The sequence below is a fragment of the Saccopteryx leptura genome, chromosome 5, assembly GCF_036850995.1.
Source record: "Saccopteryx leptura isolate mSacLep1 chromosome 5, mSacLep1_pri_phased_curated, whole genome shotgun sequence".
Classification (NCBI taxonomy): domain Eukaryota; kingdom Metazoa; phylum Chordata; class Mammalia; order Chiroptera; family Emballonuridae; genus Saccopteryx; species Saccopteryx leptura.
Genome location: NC_089507.1, coordinates 189,517,765 through 189,536,455, shown reverse-complemented (window position 1 = coordinate 189,536,455; position 18,691 = coordinate 189,517,765). Strand labels below are relative to the sequence as shown.

At 40.8% G+C, this 18,691-nt stretch overlaps 1 protein-coding gene across 2 annotated transcripts in view; it reads right to left on the bottom strand.

Annotated features, from left to right (window-relative positions):
* Positions 1–18,691, bottom strand: part of PAK5 (p21 (RAC1) activated kinase 5) — a 278,473-nt gene that overhangs the window by 37,553 nt on the left and 222,229 nt on the right. For both annotated transcript variants that reach the window (XM_066387157.1, XM_066387158.1), the window contains exon 4: positions 2,331–3,116. In XM_066387157.1, coding sequence (XP_066243254.1) covers positions 2,331–3,116 — 786 coding nt within the window. The remainder of the gene's footprint in view (positions 1–2,330; positions 3,117–18,691) is intronic.

The following is an 18,691-nucleotide window of genomic DNA, read 5'->3' as shown; positions in this document are numbered from 1 at the left end:
AAGGATCTGGATAGACATTTTTCTAAAGAAGACATACAACTGGCTAACAGGTACATAAAAAGGTGTTCAACATCACTAATCATCATGAAAATGTAAATCCAAATCATAGTGTGATATCACCTTTCCATTGATTGGATAGCTGTTCTCAAGTAGATAAGAGACAACAAATGCTGGCAAGAATGTGGGAAAATTAACAACAGTCAAGGTATGGAAACAAGCCATGTGTCTGTCAGCAGGTGAATGGGTCGAGAAAATGTGGATCAACAATATATATATATATATATACAATGTAATATTATTCAGTCTTGAAAGAGAAGAAATCTTGCCATTTGTAATAACGTGGAAGTTCCTGGTGGCATCATGATAAGTGAAATAAGCCAAACAGAGACAGACAAATAATACTGTATGGTATCACTTATATGTGGAATCTTAAAAAAAAAAAAAAAGTAGAACTCATTAAAACAGAAAGTAAAGAAGTGGCTGTCAGGTACTGGGGTGTATGTGTAGGAGGGAGAAATTAGTAAAGGGTACAAACCTGTTAAAAGATCAGTAAGGTCTGAGGACCTAATATATATAACATGGTGAGTATAGTTGATGAGACTGTACTATCTCACTGAAATCTGTTAAGAGAGTGCAATTGAAATGTTCTCACTCCCCAAAAAAGTGAATATGTGAGTTGATGGATGTCCCAATTAACTTGGAGGAGAATTCTTTCACAATGTTTACATATATCAAATCATCATGTTGTGAGTTTTAAATATTGTATCTTACAATTTTGTCAATTATACCTCTATAAAGCTGAGGGAAAAATCACATCCTTTACTGCTACGTAAAGTAGCCACTGATGTTACTAGAATGTGTTAACTCCCTTCTTTCACTCTAGAACTATGAAGGGGTTCCCTCAGGTGAGTGATGTGCATAGGAAACTGAATAAACTACCTCCTATATCATAATACACATGTATCGCTTCTCACAGCTTTTGTCTGCTGGTCAATTAGATCTCTTTCCAACAACTGTCCTGTTAAGAACATAAGAAGTTAAGACAGTTATGATACGCTGACTATGGGAGTTCAAGTAAGTAACACAGTGAGATGAAAGACATTCTCAATATTTAAATTTTAAATAGGGAAATGTATTTCAGCTTTTTTTTTTTTTTTTTTTTTTTTAATTTTATGGATTGGGAACGAAATTGGGAGCTTCTTTGTTTTTTCTAAAGTATGGCTCAGAATGACTCTTACCATGTCCCTAAATGACTTCAACACATTGGATTGGGTTTATGAGAAATAGTGAGCGAAGAAAAATATTGACTAGCTCCAGTCAATAAAGCGGAGGAATGCAGGCAGGCTTGCCTTCCAGAGTCCACAGTGAGCTCATCCAGCTGCTGAAGAAAGCATTTGGTACAAACATACGTGATCATGCTGCTAGCAGTCACGTCCCTCTCAACTAGTAGGAGACCTCTGTGTAGCCCACAGCCCATGCCCAAATGCCCCGTTTCACTCTGTGACACGGGAGAGACAACAAAAGCATTGCTAAGTTTCCAGGGAAAAAGAAACTGCTTGCACATTCTCCAAGGGACTTTTGCAGAGTCTGTCTTTTTAGTTTCTCAGCAAGTTCAACAGTGGTCCCCTAACTTTGGCATGTCATCACCAGTCAAACTGCAAAGCAAATTTGCAGCAGCTAAAATAAAAATAAAAAAATTTTTTTTTGTTTTACTAAGAAGTTACCGAAAAAAACCAAAAAAAACCCCAACAAAATAAAATGCACACGAAAAGTGTCCAGTGGCCAGCTGCTAACTATCATTCCAAAATTTCATGCAAAGAAAAAAAAATGACATTTTAAGACAACAGTAGAAAGGATATACGTACTCTCAAAAGAAGAATCACCCCTTAAGTGGAATAAAATGAACTGTATTGAAAACTTACCACGTCATCCTGATTTTTGTTTCTTTTTTGGCAGAGCCACTGTGCAGGGACCTCTGTGTTATTCCACCTAATGGTCTACAACCATACACTCCGAAACACAGAAGTTAGGACAGATATGATATGCTCATACTGTACTAAGTTCTCTTTCAAATAAACAAGACTTTTTGCCTATTAACTAGAAACCCGATAAAAGTATCCCCAAAGACTTTTTACTTCAATGAATAAATTTGTCTTGCCCTAAATGTTCTGCCCTTGGGGCTCGTGGATGGAAATCAGATAGAATTTTCATATGGATTCTTACTTAAAAGGCAACCCAGGACTGCAGCTCTGACTGTATTAGAAGGAGGCGCTCGCACCACCTGCGTGGAGGGTCCCGCACCCTGAAGGCAAGGAGGCAGTGAACGTTACCTTTGCAATGCACATTGTGGGCTCGGACAAGCGAGGGTAGGTGTAGGAGTTGTAGGAGAGTCCTTGGGGGTGGGTTTTAAATGCACTTGCTCCGAAGGGCATCATCGGTTCCTGGAGCCCCGAGCCTGACCTGGACCTCTGCCGCATGGCTGGCTGAGGGCTCGTCTGATTCAGGTACGAGGACTTGGGCCTCCTGTCGTAGTCATCCAGGCTGGGTCCCCATTCACTTTCACTATACACCAGGCTCTCCTTGGAGCAGCCGCCGGTCCCGGCAGTTCTAGAAGGCGTGAACTGGAACGGGTAATCTAGAGGGGAGCTGCTCGAGGCTCTCTGGTAGCCCCACTTGAGGTCACTGTAATCACTTGGTTTGCTCAGCGAGTCCAAGTGTGTGTGATAATCGCCGGGAAACCTGGCAATCTCGGATTTCAAAGGCTTCATATCAGAATAGTAGGCTTCCCCGTGCTTCATCTTCATCACGTGCCCATTTTGCTTGGCTGCGTGGCTGCCTTTATAAAACGGATCCAAATCCTCTCCATAGAGACTCCTTTCTCGGTACTTGTCGAGAGTGTAGTCAGCAGTGGTGTCGGATTCACTGGAATACTGTGAGAAGGTGATGAAGCCATTTTCTTCCCGGTGGCCTTGACCATGGCTGGAGGCTCCCTGATCTGGGGTGGGAGGGCTTTCTTTCCTTAGGGAGTTGGAGCGAGTCACAGAGATGTTGTCGAAATCTTCCAGGAGGCCGTTGATGGAGGATTCCTTGCAGGGTTTGTTGCCTCTAACGATTGTCTGGGAATAAGAAAAGGAACACTGTTTAAAGAAAACATTTCAGGCTTTCAAAGTGATGGAGGTTCCATGCCCAACCCATCCAATTTAAACCAGAGGAATACAGACCCCAGGAATATTTAATAGAAAAATAATTATAATTTTTTTAAATGCTCTAAAAAACTGATGATTGACTTCAGTGGTGAAATAAATCATATATTTAAACAATAATGTCAAATTGCATATTTTCCCTTACCTGTCTCAGAGAGAGATCAATTAAACATCAAAAAGCCATTTAGAAGATTTTGGAGGCCAGCATTGTCTTATTTACCAGTTCATGGGAAATCCCTTCTCTTGTTCCTCCCCTTAAGTAATAACCCTAACCATCTCACAATAAGCTGATGATTATGATTTCAACAGTCCATAACCACTTGTTTAAAAGAGGAGCATTTATTATGTATTAACATGCCTGATCCAGATCATTTGCAAACCCAGTAAGCATTGTTGCTTGAATATTAACATACCCAGAAATGATCACACTTTTTGTTTTTTACCCTTTCATGGGAGACGCATAATAACTGAAATCATCAGATTTTTTAGAAGAAAAAGGAACTTGACGAACTGTAAGATTACTCATGTGACTCAATTCGTAAACAAATGTGATGTCCTTATTAAATATATATCTGTAGTGCTTTTTATGCTACATCTCTGTATATCATCTTCATCACCAAATTTTGGGTGGCTTGGTAATGACGTAGGTGTTCCTGAATCTTGGTGACAAATTGCCAAGCCCAGACGTTCCCTTCAATGAACCCAAATAACACCAGAACAGCAGGAAAAGAATGAAATCACAAACCACTTACAAAGCCAGTCAGCTGCACCTTGATGATGATGAGTTTGCAGTAAAATAGGACTGGGGTATAGAAAAGAACAAAGAACAAAGTGTTGTGACTTCAGACTCCCAGGATTTTCTGAAGAAAATATCTTTGAACAAGTAGCAAGGAGTTCAAAACCATCTCGATTAGGACAATAGAAGGAAGATTTGAAACTAGGAAGAAAGTCAAGGTCATCCTGCAGCATGTTTTTTTTGATTAGTGCTTATAAAACTACCCATAGTGAAAGACAGGGTTTTGTCCCATCGCCCAGTAGTCCTGGCTTAATACTTTTGGTCTCTACCCTGTTTTTGTTTATTTTTTAAATAAACTTTTAATTTTGGAATAGTTTTAGGTTAACAGAGAAGTTGCAAAGAGAGTCGAGTTCTCTAACAGCCTCCACCCAGTTTCCCCTTAACATCTTGCATTACTATTAACTAAACTCCACATTGATGCAGATTTCATTGGTTTTTTCCTAGTGTTCCAGGGTCCCATCCAGTATACCTCATTTATTTGTTATGTCTTCTTTGGTACGTGACAATTTCTCAGACTTTTTTTTTTTTTTTGTATTTTTCTGAAGCTGGAAACGGGGAGAGACAGTCAGACAGACTCCCGCATGCGCCCGACCAGGATCCACCCGGCACGCCCACCAGGGGCGACGCTCTGCCCACCAGGGGGCGATGCTCTGCCCCTCCGGGGGCGTCGCTCTGCTGCGACCAGAGCCACTCTAGCGCCTGGGGCAGAGGCCAAGGAGCCATCCCCAGCGCCCGGGCCATCTTTGCTCCAATGGAGCCTTGGCTGTGGGAGGGGAAGAGAGAGACAGAGAGGAAGGAGGAGGAGGGGTGGAGAAGCAGATGGGCGCTTCTCCTATGTGCCCTGGCCGGGAATCGAACCTGGGTCCCCCGCACACCAGGCCAACGCTCTACCGCTGAGCCAACTGGCCAGGGCAGACTTTTTTATTTTTATTTTTGATGATCTTGACAATTTTAAGGAGGACTGGTCAGGTACTTTGCAGAATGTACCTCCACTGAGGGTGTCTGATGGTTTTCTCGCGATTAAACTGAGGTTATTGGTTCTGGGGAAGAAGACCACATGGTAGTGTACCAATTTCATCACATCACATCCAGGGTAAAAACCGTCACACTGTCAGCATGGCTTATCACTGATGATGTTGACCTTGATCACCTGTCCGAGGTACTGCCAGGCTTCTACACTGTAAAGGTGTACTACCCCCAACCCTTTCCACAGAGCACTCTTTGAAAGGAAGACATTAAGTGCAGCTCATACTCAAGGGAAGGGGAGCCACACCCCTAGCCCTTGAGAAGAGGTATTTGGAATTCTTCTGTATAAGGGACTTGTCTGTACTTCCCATTTGATTATTTATTCAATCATTTATTGGTATTAGTATGGATGGATTGATGAGTACTTGTCTTATACTTTGGTTATACTCCAATGCTATGTTATTTGTTTTGTTGCTCAAACTAGTCCAGCTTTGGTTATTGAGAGACCTTCCAGGGTGGCTGCTGAGCCCTTGTGACAGGCCCCATCCTTTTATGTTTTTAATACTTTCTTACTTTCTGTTACTATAAAGTGCTCCAGGATCCTTTGGCATTGTCCCTGACCTTGCCTTATAATCAGCCAGTTCCCCAGGGAGCCCTGGCTACTTTTATTGGAGAATGATATTAGAAACTTATATCTGGGTGCTGGGTATGCTCATTACTTCTGGGGAGTCATGGCTTGTGGGCCTTCTCATGAATAAAATGAAGAAATGTATACATTCATACTTACCTATGTATACGCACACAACTATAGCTACGCCTACCGATCTGTATCTATGCTAAACTAAACATGAATTGATACCATTGTTTTTGAACCTCATCTAGTACCACATGGTTTACTCTAACTTTCCTCCTTCCCTGTCTGTAACCCCCATCTGTGACAGAGAAAAACCTGGATCACCATGTGTCATTCATTTACTTTGGGTAGTCCCACTATACATGGACAGCAGTTTCACAATATTAACCCAGACCAGCACGGGAAACAACTCTGCCAACTAGAGCACAGCACTTATGGACAGTCCTTTTTGATTTTAGCCTTACAGTTTCCACTCAAAGCACTGTTTTCCAAAGTTACTTAGACTTGCGTCTTTCCCCCACGTCCCCTTCACTGAGGTTATCTCAGATATGTGTGACTGTTAGATTCCTTTGTCACAGTCTGTATTCTATCCTGGGATCCTCTGATCTCCTGGGTGACTTAAAATCAGATTATATACATTAGTGTCCTCTTTGTGCTGAAAAATTCTACGGGTATTGACAAATAGAAAACATCATGTATCCATCATACAGATTCGTTCTCCTGCTCTCCCAAATCTCCTGAGCTCCCTTTAGTCAGACACGACCTTCTCCCTAAGCCCTGGGTGCTGTTGATCTTTTTTCCATCTTTAGAGTTTTGCCTTTTTTCAGAATATAATTGGTCATGCCTCTTTCACTTAGCATAATGCATTTAAGTTTCATCCAAGTTGTTCTGTGAATTAATAGCATAGTTTTTCATGATTCCTTCTCATCACTGAATAGTGTCCCATTATACGATATGTTGTGATTGTATGGAGGAGGATATAAATTGATTGACTGATTGCCAAAGTAGATGATGTTCTGTTGGAGTCTCCTAAAGAGAGAATTGTATTATATATATATATATATATATATATATATATATATATATATATATATATATATATGTATATGTGTGTGTGTGTGTGTATATATATGTATATGTGTGTGTATGTGTGTATATATATATATATATTTATATATATATATGTGTGTGTGTGTGTGTATATATATATATATATATATGGACCATTTTTCAGAGCAACAATGTCGTGCCCACTCCAAAAGGTGAACAGGGAGAAACAATACCTATGAACAGAGAAGGGAGAGCATCCCAGGAAGAAAAAAGGATAAAATGGACATCTTCTAATGCATTACATATGAATGCTAGTAACTCACCTTCAAAAATATCATGGCTATTTGAGCAGTTTCCTTTTGCATTTCAGGTGTACTTTTTTTTTAAAGACTTTATTTATTCATTTTAGACAGGAGAGAGAGAGAGAGAGAGAGAGAAGGGAGGAGCAGGAAGCATCAACTCCCATATGTGCCTTGACCAGGCAAGCCCAGGGTTTTGAACCGGCGACCTCAGCATTCCAGGTCGACGCTTTATCCACTGCGCCACCACAGGTCAGGCCTCAGGTGTATTTTATCTGTTTACAACTTCTTTATTTACTCAGAGTGCTCTTCAAACCCTCTTAGACATATGTATTATTACTCTCTGTGGATTTGAACTGTTGGTCTTCCCTTCAATATTATTGGCAGAAAGTTTTAAGAAAGTAGCATTGGTTTGTTTACATCACTGTATATCAACTAGAAGTCTTTTTAGCCAGAATTCTGGAGAGAAATTACCCTCTGTGTATTCCTACTCTTCTTTAATGGACAATAGGCAAATTATTCAAAGAAAATGTTCTATGAAATTCATGGTCCCCGACAAGTAGCTTTCTGGTATTTTTAATCCAAAACATCTGTATTGACTGATGTGCAAACGTGGATAATGACTGTGAGGTATGCCTGTGTCTTTAAGTAAGTACCTTCTGAATTATCAGACCTACGGGGGTAACCTGTTAGCAAAAAATATTCCCAGGCTTTCTTTGAACTTGAGAAATAATAGTTAACTATATCAGAGTTTTCCATATTCAGTGTTATCTTTGGGTCCATATCCTAGAAAAAATAAAAACATTTCTCTAAATGCTCTGTCTTAAACACTATTCCAATTAATCTTTGCTGTGTGCCTTCAACCTTCCCATCTCTGAATACATGAAATATTAGGCTCTGGGACCTCAGAATCATTTCCAGTGTCTTAATGTTGGAAAGAATCTAGAGATCATCTAGCTCACCACCTTCTTCTACTGAGCCAAGCCGACTCAGTCAACTTTGCCAACTGGTATATTACAGCCCTGAGACTGAAACCCAAGTCCCCTCTCTCCCAGTCTAGCTCTCATTCTAAGGTACTCTTCACACTCGGTTGAGCTAACAAAATAGCACCAGTTGGCCATGCAAAGGTTTGGTGTGTGATATCACAACCCATCAAAACTGGGTCATTGAAGAGCATATTTCTATAAATATAATATTATACAGCCTACCCTTAGTAATGCGTTGAATTTATAGAGTATGGGTAATTCTAGGTTCTGGTCACAATTTCCATCAAACTTGCTATATAATTCATCTTATTCTTTCATTACCCATTCTCCAATTTGTGACATGTGTAATTTCACTCGATATTTAGTGGCCTTCTCCACCCCCTAGGAATTGTAGAAGCTGATGGGGACAGGGATTACAAACTTTGAAAACATACTAATGCCCTCAGTAAACACACTGAATTCAAGTAGACATAAATGAGTACATATGAAATAAATTAAGAATATTTCATACAACTCATCAATGAAGGTCAGTTAAAAGATAAAAATTATAAAGAAAAGGTCAGAGAAGAACAAAGAACACAAATATTGGAATGTGTTCAGGAAGAGGAGAATTATCATCTAGTTCCAGAAGGAAACAACAGAAGTAATTGGATGGAGGAAAAGAAGAGGTAATTATCAGCTCCTCACTCACTGAATGATCGAGAAGTGAACAGAGGTCATCAGAATGAGTTAAGATGCCACCATCTTTGGGGTTATGAGGGTAATTGTGATTAGGAAGAAAGGGTTCCTTGTTCATATCAAATTAGCATCTGAATCACTTGTCCTTTGAAATTTATATCCAGAAAGCCTCTTTGTTTATCTTCAGAAAATTAACAAATGGCTATGATGGAGGCTGGACTATTACTCTTAGAAATTCACTACCAGGATACAGAAGGAAAAAAAAAAAGCATCCATCCTTTGAGATCAGAACATTACTGAATACTTGCTTTAAGACTGCTGGGTCCTTTAAATCCCTTTATTTTCCCACAAATACCCTTCCAATAGCCTTAATGAGTTGTATGGGCAGACTTGAAACTAACTTCGTTTCTGGGAATACTGAGAAAAAGGGATTTAGATGCCAAAAAGAGGCATCTATCTATTAATCATCTGTCCATCCATCTATCCATCCATCCAGTAATATCCATAGATATCTAGAATAGATATCTATGATATCTACATCTATAACCATACTAACTGTAAATATTTTGGAATGACTAAGCACTAACATAATAACGGTCTGTTTGGGATAGCCTTTTCTCTCCTTACTTATGCATAAATGCCTTACACTTGGAAAACTGGAAACTAAAGAGTCATAAACAGCTATTTCACAATCATTCAGATTTCTGTGAGCGATCAGAGGGCTGCTGCGTCAGCATCCACATTGATCAGCGGCTGCAGAGCTGGGGAGCTTGCTATTCTGTGCTTTCCGTCGCATCTCAGAGATGTATGTTCAGTTCACATGCAAACTTATAGCAGCAAACTCAATAAATAGAATTGTCTATATTTGTTAATGTGAAAGTAGAAATGTTTAGCATTGCTATGAGCTAAATGCTATTTAAAAGAACAACAACAACAAAAATAAAGACTATCCACTATGTAAAAAAACATTTTTAAAAAGCAATGTAATATTTGTTATCTTTGTTTTGAATCTTAGGCTCACATGATATTGGGCCAGTTAGTTAATGCCTTAAAGCAGGGGTAGTCAACTTTTTTATACCTACTGCCCACTTTTGTATCTCTGTTAGTAGTTAAATTTTCTAACTGCCCACCAGTTCCACAGTAATGGTGGTTTATAAAGTAGGGAAGTAATGTTACTTTATAAAATTTAAAAGCAGAGTTACAGCAATTTAAAGCATATAATAATACAGGGGTCCCCAAACTATGGCCCACGGGCCACATGCGGCCCCCTGAGGCCATTTATCCGGCGCCCGCCGCACTTCCGGAAGGGACACCTCTTTCATTGGTGGTCAGTGAGAGGAGCATAGTTCCCATTGAAATATTGGTCAGTTGGTTGATTTAAATTTACTTGTTCTTTATTTTAAGTATTGTATTTGTTCCCGTTTTGTTTTTTTTTACTTTAAAATAAGATCTGTGCAGTGTGCATAGGGATTTGTTCATAGTTTTTTTTATAGTCTGGCCCTCCAATGGTCTGAGGGACAGTGAACTGGCCCCCTGTGTAAAAAGTTTGGGGACCCCTGTAATAATAATTACTTACCAAGTACTTTATGTCAGATTTTTGCTAAGTTTGGCAGAATAAATCTTTATAAAACAACTTACTATAGTTAAATCTATCTTTTTATTTATACTTTGGTCACTCCGCTACCGCCCACCATGAAATCTGGAATACCCACTAGTGGGAGGTAGGGACCAGGTTGACTACCACTGCTTTAAAGCCTTGATTTCTTAATCCATAAAATGGTGAGAATAAATCCTTATTTCACACAGTTAATTTGATGATTCAAAGTAATAATTGTAAAAAGTAAGCATGGTTCCTGGCATAGAGTAAGTACTAATAAATGGCTATTTTAAGCAGTTTTATGGGTAAAATTTACTTTTAAATTAGGCTGGAAATAATTTAGGTAATAAAGGAAGTTGTGAGTAACAGATAGAAGAAATAAATCTCAGCTTCATATATTGAAAGTAAAAGGATAACTGATGTAGAGCATTTAAAAAAATGACGATTAGTAACTTTAGATACAAAGATCTTGAATTTAAATACATGTACCTCCTATTAATTACAACTGTTATATATATTTAATACTGTTCATTAGATCTAAAAATTCAATAGTTCCAAATCACAATCAACACTCTATTGTTATCATTTTGAAAATGTAATCTCTGAGTCACAAAAGTTAACAAAGTTAGACTTTCAATATTCAAATGGAAATACAAGTATGAAAAAGAAAAGTTAACAGTAATACAGTAAAATATTGAAAGTAGTCATCTCTAAGTAGGAGACTAACAGCAATTTATATTTTAGATGGGTACTTTTCAAACTTTAATGTGCAAAGAAATCACCTGAGGATTCTGCTAAAGGGAGATTCTAATTCAATAGGTCTGAGGAGTGGCCTGAGATTCTGGATCTCAAATAAGCTGTCAGGCAGTGACACTGCTGGTTGGCTGTTCACTGTGTACTCAATGGGGTTATCGTATTTTCCAGATTTTCTACAACCAGGGTGACTTTCATAACAAAAACATTAGACTGAGATGTGTTTCTTTTTAGTATAGTAGGATTTTGTATTTTAGATACAGAGTATAGTGTAAAATATATCTATAATGTTTTATATATACATATACAGTGTTAAATATACAGATATGTATTGTGTTCAAATGATATGTTACAGATGGCTGTAGGGAGCTACACTGTTCAGTATTTTTTCATTCGCTATAAAGGGGTAATATTTATTGTGTTTAACCTGCTTCTATAGTATATCATCACAATCTTACTATGAAGCTCTGAGCCTTAGGGTTATTCATGAATAAAACCTGGGTCCCATGACACTGACGGTCAGGTTGCAGATGTTTGAAAAGAAGAAAATTTTATCTACAGTAAAAACATGAAAACAAACAAAACCCAAAGAAACAAAAGCATAGTGTACCTAAGGCATGATTTTTCTTGAATCTCCTTTTCAGCATTCGACAATGTTGGCTGATGGATAAATGCATCATTCTTTAAAAATCATGTGCTTTTCTCTCTTTCAATGAAAACTATTAGATTGATGTTAAGAAGAAGGGGCTTGCATAATAGAAAATTTTATTACCAATAAATTGTTGACATGTCCCACCCTTGAATTTTTAAAAAGAAGGGTATAATAACCTTATTTAATTGGGAAGACCAGTTAAACTAGAAATGAGGTGATAGTTGTTTCTTTGACATGGTTTTTTCACTTTAAGGAATCCTAAGCGGCAGACCAGTATTAATAAAATCTAAACATGCAGAATTTTACAACACGGTTTAACCAGGCTTAAAAAAAAATGTAACACCACTATGTATTATTGTCAGTAGCTGACACTTATTAAAGCGGGTTGTGCAGTTTTGAAGATCAATAATAGAATAACTGCAAGAGTATCAGTAAATGTCATGCAGCGGAACCACCAGGCATTAAAAAAAATCAGTGTAACCCAATCTATTTGAGTTGGACGCCACGGTTCTCATTGTCTTTCCATCGTACGTGGACTGGCTGAGTGTCTGCTCTGGCTCCGGTGACAGCAGCCATATTTCACGGCACTCCTTCCTCAGGCTGTCGGCTGGTGATAAGCTATAATGGATCTGTCGGTGAGAACAGCTGTCTCCCCTTGTTCCCAGGAAGAGATGAAAAAGTGCCTTTGCTCTCGCAGGCTGTATTAACCTTGACAATAATGAAGTGTGTAATTAACAGCATTGCTCTAATAAGACCTCCCATTTCTTTACCAAAAACAATGCCTTCCATCCTCCTCAAGAATGGGTGTCCTTTTGTCTTTTGGGGGAAAACACTTTTCAGGCGGTCAATAAACTAAATAGTCGCAATCACTGTAGAACAAACCAAGAATCTCTCAAAAAGTACCTACTTTTAAGCAATTTATCTAAATTCTTACCCTGTTCGCAGGGAACCAATTCCCTTGCTTTTATGAAAGAATGTGGCTAGAAACAGCTGGGTGTATAACCCCAGCCAACAAACCAAACTGATCTACCAATATTTGGATCCTTATGGGAAGCAACACTGCTTTGTGGATAGTTTTTCTAACACCAAAAAAACCTCAGATCTTCTATTTTTTTTTCAGTTTTCTATGTACAATATACCTTTTTTTGGTAACCATGAGGGGTGGGGCTAATTGGATGAGTAATTGAGGACACATATTCCAGGAAAATATGAGAGTCAGGCCAGGAGTGGAGGGGACAGTAAGGGTTTCTAACCATTAAGACCCTTTTAGATAAATTACATAATAATCTTAATTATGTGGAACCAAAGAAGCCAATTCCTTAACTGACTAAAAATATAATGTTCTGCACAGACTGCAAGAAAGGAGAATGTATTTAAGAAAGGTTTTGTACATTTTGTAGAATCAAGATTTCCTCCTAAAGTTAACTGGAAAAATGTTCTGTTTGCCATTTTCTCTGCCTCTGAAAGCCCAGAGAATTCAAACACATTTAGTAACCAGTTCCATACATGGATAATGCCCAAGGGTGACGTTCTATGTATTGTAAACTGGACAAAGCAAACATCGGCAGCTTGTAGACCTGGCTCTTGCTGCCTGTACTGTGAAGCGGCCAGGCTGAAGTCCACTCAAGTCAGTTGGACCAAAGTGTTTAATGTTTGTGTTTAAAGTCAATCTGAGACTACGAGCACTGTAGCTGGGAATTTCTCTATTTGCTTGTTATTTCCTGGTTCAGAGTCTATAGTGCAGTGAGGTCTGTGGAAGTATCTCTGTTCATTAACTTATTCATTTAGTCAAACAAAATAATTGTTTCTCAGGGCAGGGAGAACTCCGAGGTAAAGGAGACAAGAGTCTACAATATATTTCTTTCTTTTCTTTTAGGTGAGAGGAAGGGACATAGTGAGGCAGACTCCCACATGTACCTGACCAGGATCCACCTGGCAACCCCATCTGATTCTCTAGTACCGAGCTATTTTTAGTGTCTGAAGCTGATGTACTCCAATGGAGCTATCCTCAGTGCCTGGAACCATGCCTGAAGCAATCAAGCCACTGACTGTGAGACGGGAAGAGGGAGAGAAGGGAGAGAGGAAGGCAGGGTGAAGCAGATGGTCACTTCTCCTGTGTGCCCTCACCAGGAATTGAACCCAGGAGATCCATACACCTGTCTGATGCACTAGCCATTGAGCAACCAGCCAGGGCCAATATATTTCTTAACTTGGGTAGCAGACTAAGCATTTAATATTATTCTTAAGGCGTTCCATGTGCTGTATTCTTGTGTCTTAGCCTGGGTTCCTTGAAAGCAGAGCTGAGACAAAGGCCTGCACGTGAGTAGTTGACTTTGGAAAAGGGATGACAAGGCACAGTGAGGAGGGTGAAACAGGAAGGAGAGGGGCCTGTGGCAGACAACTGGAGCTCAGCCTCCTTGAGACCCTGCGCTGTGACGCCTAAGTCTCGGAACTGGCCTCTCAAGGCAACAAAGACGGAAGTACTCAGCAGCCTGCTCCCTCTGCAGCCTCAGATGGCTGAGGGGACTCCCGCATGTGCCCTAGAAGGTGGCAGTGAAGAAACTGCCCTGTCCGACAGCAGAGGTAAATGGTGTGACTGCGGTGAGCAGCCGTGGCCAGAGTAAAGAAGGTTGGCCTAAAAAATGTGGAATGGAACACACAATGTGACCAATATACCTTTTCTAGACATGCAGTCAATTTCACAATAAAGAAATGAATATGAAGTAAAAGAGAATCCCCCTTTCTTCCCTCATTAGGGCCCAGATATCAGTACTCTGAACCAATATGGCAGATACGCTAGGAGACAACCAAAGTTGTGTGCTCCCCGATGTGTAAACTTATTGCTGCAAAGCTGTCCCAGCCAGGAGCCAAATTTCCCAGCACTCTTTGCATCTACATGGACCACAGGACCATTTCCCACCCATGGAATATGAGCAGGATGTGATGTGTAGCCCTGTCAGGACAAAGCTACAAAGAAATCCCTTTTCTTCTCTCTGTTCCCCCATCTGCCAGCTGATGGACAAGATCTAGCAGGGTACTCTTAGTGCTCGGGAATGCCAGAACCACGCGATGACCACGTGGAATGTCTCGCTCTGGTCAAGAGAATCGAATCCACATTGGATATTAGGCGACTGAGAAATAAACTTACATTTTGTTGAGCTTATTTACTAAAATGAAGGGTTAATATGTTATAAAAGCTGGGATTGGCCCTGGCCGGTTGGCTCAGCGGTAGAGTGTCGGCCTGGCGTGCGGGGGACCCGGGTCCGATTCCCGGCCAGGGCACATAGGAGAAGCGCCCATTTGCTTCTCCACCCCCCCTCCTTCCTCTCTGTCTCTCTCTTCCCCTCCCACAGCCAAGGCTCCATTGGAGCAAAGATGGCCCGGGCGCTGGGGATGGCTCCTTGGCCTCTGCCCCAGGCGCTAGAGTGGCTCTGGTCGCGGCAGAGCGACGCCCTGGAAGGGCAGAGCATCGCCCCCTGGTGGGCAGAGCATCGCCCCTGGTGGGCATGCCGGGTGGATCCCGGTCGGGCGCATGTGGGAGTCTGTCTGACTGTCTTTCCCCGTTTCCAGCTTCAGAAAAATAAAATAATAATAATAAAAAAAAGCTAGGATTACCTTCACAAATATGTTATAATAATAATGATTACAGTGCATCCAGAATTAGACAGCAGACCAGAAATGAAAGAGAGTAAGCAGGGGCAGATATGATCTTGATACTCCCGTCAAGTGTGCCCAGGCTAACTCTCCACAGCTGGCACTGGCCATGAAGCCAGGACATCCACACCAGCTCCAGGGATACCAAGGGGATGATCGGAGTTTTGAACCAGACACGCACTGAAAATGCACTGGCCGAGAAAATGCTGCCGAGCACCTACAGCCTGAGATAGGGCACTGAGAACTGTGCACAGAACGGCTTCTCTCAGCTTGATTTTAGGATCGCACTAAGAGTTGGCCATGTATGAACAAATGCTTTATTTTTCCATATTTCAGGATGAGATATAAACTCATGCAGGGGAGTGAAGGAAGGCATATTCTTCAATGTATCACATAGGGGCCAATCCTGTGCTTTGATTTTGGCTCTGTGATAGACTGCTTGTGACATGGGCACCTCTTCCCCATGCAATGTGACTTTGGAGGTCTTTGCATTGGGAGGTAATGGAATCTATGTCCCTGCCCTTGAACCTGGGATGGCCATATGGCTTGCATAAACAAAGGAAGGTGGCAGAAGTGACATTATATAATTCTTAGTCTGGGTTGCGAGAAGCTTTGTTGGCTGCCACCCGCTCTGTCCCCTGCCTCTCCCTGGTAAACACGCAATGGCTGGCCAGCTGCAGGATGTGAGATCAGCTGCCCTATCTCATCTGTGTGCCCCTTTCCTCCACACTGGCTAGAGCAGAGAGATGTAGAGAGATGCAGAGGAAGAAGGCATAAAAGCTAGGACCTGGGCTCATTTGTACCAGGGCAGGTGAACCTGCCTGGCAGAGGGTGGGGAATGGGAATCCTTGATGCGGGTAGAGAGAGGGATATTACACAAGTGGAAACTCACTAGAGATGAGTCCTGCGGTGGCAGGTTTGTCCTGAATTGTGCTAATCATTAAACCTTCCATCTGCTTTTGCCCGTAAAGGATGAGTCAGCATGAAATATCAGCAGGCGTATGGCCAAAGCTTATCTTTGACTTGGCTAAAGTTATTTTAAATTGGCATAGTAAGACTATACTTTCAGGGATCATTTCTATAGTTTGTTAAATTGGCATAGCCTAAGGGTTAGAATTTTGGTGCTATTTATAGTCTATACAAATGGGCCTTTTAGTAATTATGTGAAGTTTCCTATCATCACTTAAAAATTCTTAATGAAGCCATTAGCTATCAGGTTGCTTTAGCAAATTTCAATTGTTCGTAAGGTAAGTCATCTTACATTTTCTACTCTAAAGTTTTCTTTTTTATTCTATCTTCTAAAAGTCTTTAAAATTGAGATGTTTTAATATATCCAGAACTTTTATAAATTTAAAATTGGATATGTGATTTGCATTATATTTCTATTGGACAGCAATGATCTAGAGCAGTGGTAGTCAACCTGGTCCCTACTGCCCACTAGTGGGCATTCCCACCAACTTTCATGGTGGGCGGTAGCAGAGTAACCAAAGTATAAATAAAAAGATAGATTTAGGCCCTGGCCGGTTGGCTCAGCAGTAGAGCGTCGGCCTGGCGTGCAGGAGTCCCGGGTTTGATTTCTGGCCAGGGCACACAGGAGAAGTGCCCATCTGCTTCTCCACCCCTCCCCCTTTCCTTCCTCTCTGTCTCTCTCTTCCTCTCCCGCAGCCAAGGCTCCATTGGAGCAAAGATGGCCCGGGCACTGAGGATGGCTCTGTGGCCTCTGCCTCAGGTGCTAGAGTGGCTCTGGCTGCAACAGAGCGACGCCCTGGATGGGCAGAGCATCGCTCCCTGGTGGGCATGCCGGGTGGATCCCGGTCGGGCGCATGCGGGAGTCTGTCTGACTGCCTCCCCGTTTCCAGCTTCAGAAAAATGAAAAAAAAAAAAAAAAAAAAAAAAAAGATAGATTTAACTATTATAAGTTGTTTTATAAAGATTTATTCTGCCAAACTTAGCGAAAATCCGACATAAAGTACTTGGTAAGTAATTATTATTATATGCTTTAACTTGCTGTAACTCTGCTTTATAAATTTCATAAAGTAAAGTTACTTCCCTACTTTATAAATCAGCATTACTGTGGAACCAGTGGGTGGTTAGAAAATTTTACTACTAACAGAGATACCAAAGTGGGCGGTAGGTATAAAAAGGTTGACTACCCCTGGTGCAGAGTGAAGGTTGGCAGACTTACCCTGTGGGCCAGATGAAGCCCGTTTTTGTAAATAAGGTTTAATGGTGCACAGTACATCCACTTGTTTACGGAGAGTGAGTGGCTGCTTCGACACCACTACTGGAAGAGTTCAGTGGTAGAGACAAAAACCACGTGGCCCCAGGGTGTGAAATAGTTACTAGCAGGACCTTTACTGAACAAGTTTGCTGACTCTTAGATTATAGTATATAGTGTCATCAGCTATACAGGTTCCATTTTGGGAAGAAAAGTGTTCTTGTATTTGATTTATGGGCTGTTCCAAAAAAGAAGACAGTCCCTTAGTAAGTTGAGCGTAAGGTTTCAGTGGGTCGTGGTCACTTGGCTACATTATGTCCCCTGAGTTCATTTACAATCCCTGTGGCAGAAGGGGACATGAAGCACAGGTCACCCAACTCCTGAAGCAATCTGGTTTGTAGGTCAAGTCAATCTCCTAGAATAGAAACCATATCCTGTTCTCAAAGGAATTTTCAAGCAACAGCAGAGAAAATTCATGGAGGGTCTTGCTGTGTGGTGAGCTCACCTTACGCATCATATATGTGATGGCCATGAACAGGGATTGAGCACCCCCGTACTTAGGATCTGAGCTTTCCCTATCAGTTGTGAGATAAATGAAATGACTGCCACCATTCCATGAACTGGTTTAAAAGAGCTTCCAGTCTCTACCATTGACCTACATGTGCCCTGTGTGCCAAGACAATTAGAAGTGTTTTCACATGTCTAATCCTTGCAACAAGACCCTGAGTTAGATAGCATTACTGCCTTTTTCAACAAAAGTGGGAAATGAACCTCAGAGAGGCCAAGTAACTTGTCCAGTGTTACTCAGCCAGTAAGGGAGAGTTTGAAAGTGAGTCCCACTGTTCACTATTATAAATACTGTCTCTTTCTACAAACGAAAATTACAGCATCCTTAACTTTAACCTTGGAGGGTGAGAAAAGACAGCAAAAGCATACAAAAATAAGCCCCACCAACCCTGTGATACAATGAAAGGAAGGAAAGCATCCCCCATGACAAGGTGCTAAACAATATTTCCGGAAACTAAATTTTTCTTAAGAAAGGATGTTTTTAAAGCTCAGATTCTGGGAACTGGGGTAAAACAAGTTGATGGCTCTTTGGAACAATTAGCCTTTCCAACAACCTCAAAATTCTGTCACTGTAACAAAAGAAACATCTTGTTACATGGCATTTTGCTGCCATTTCTGACATTTAAAAATTTTAGTAA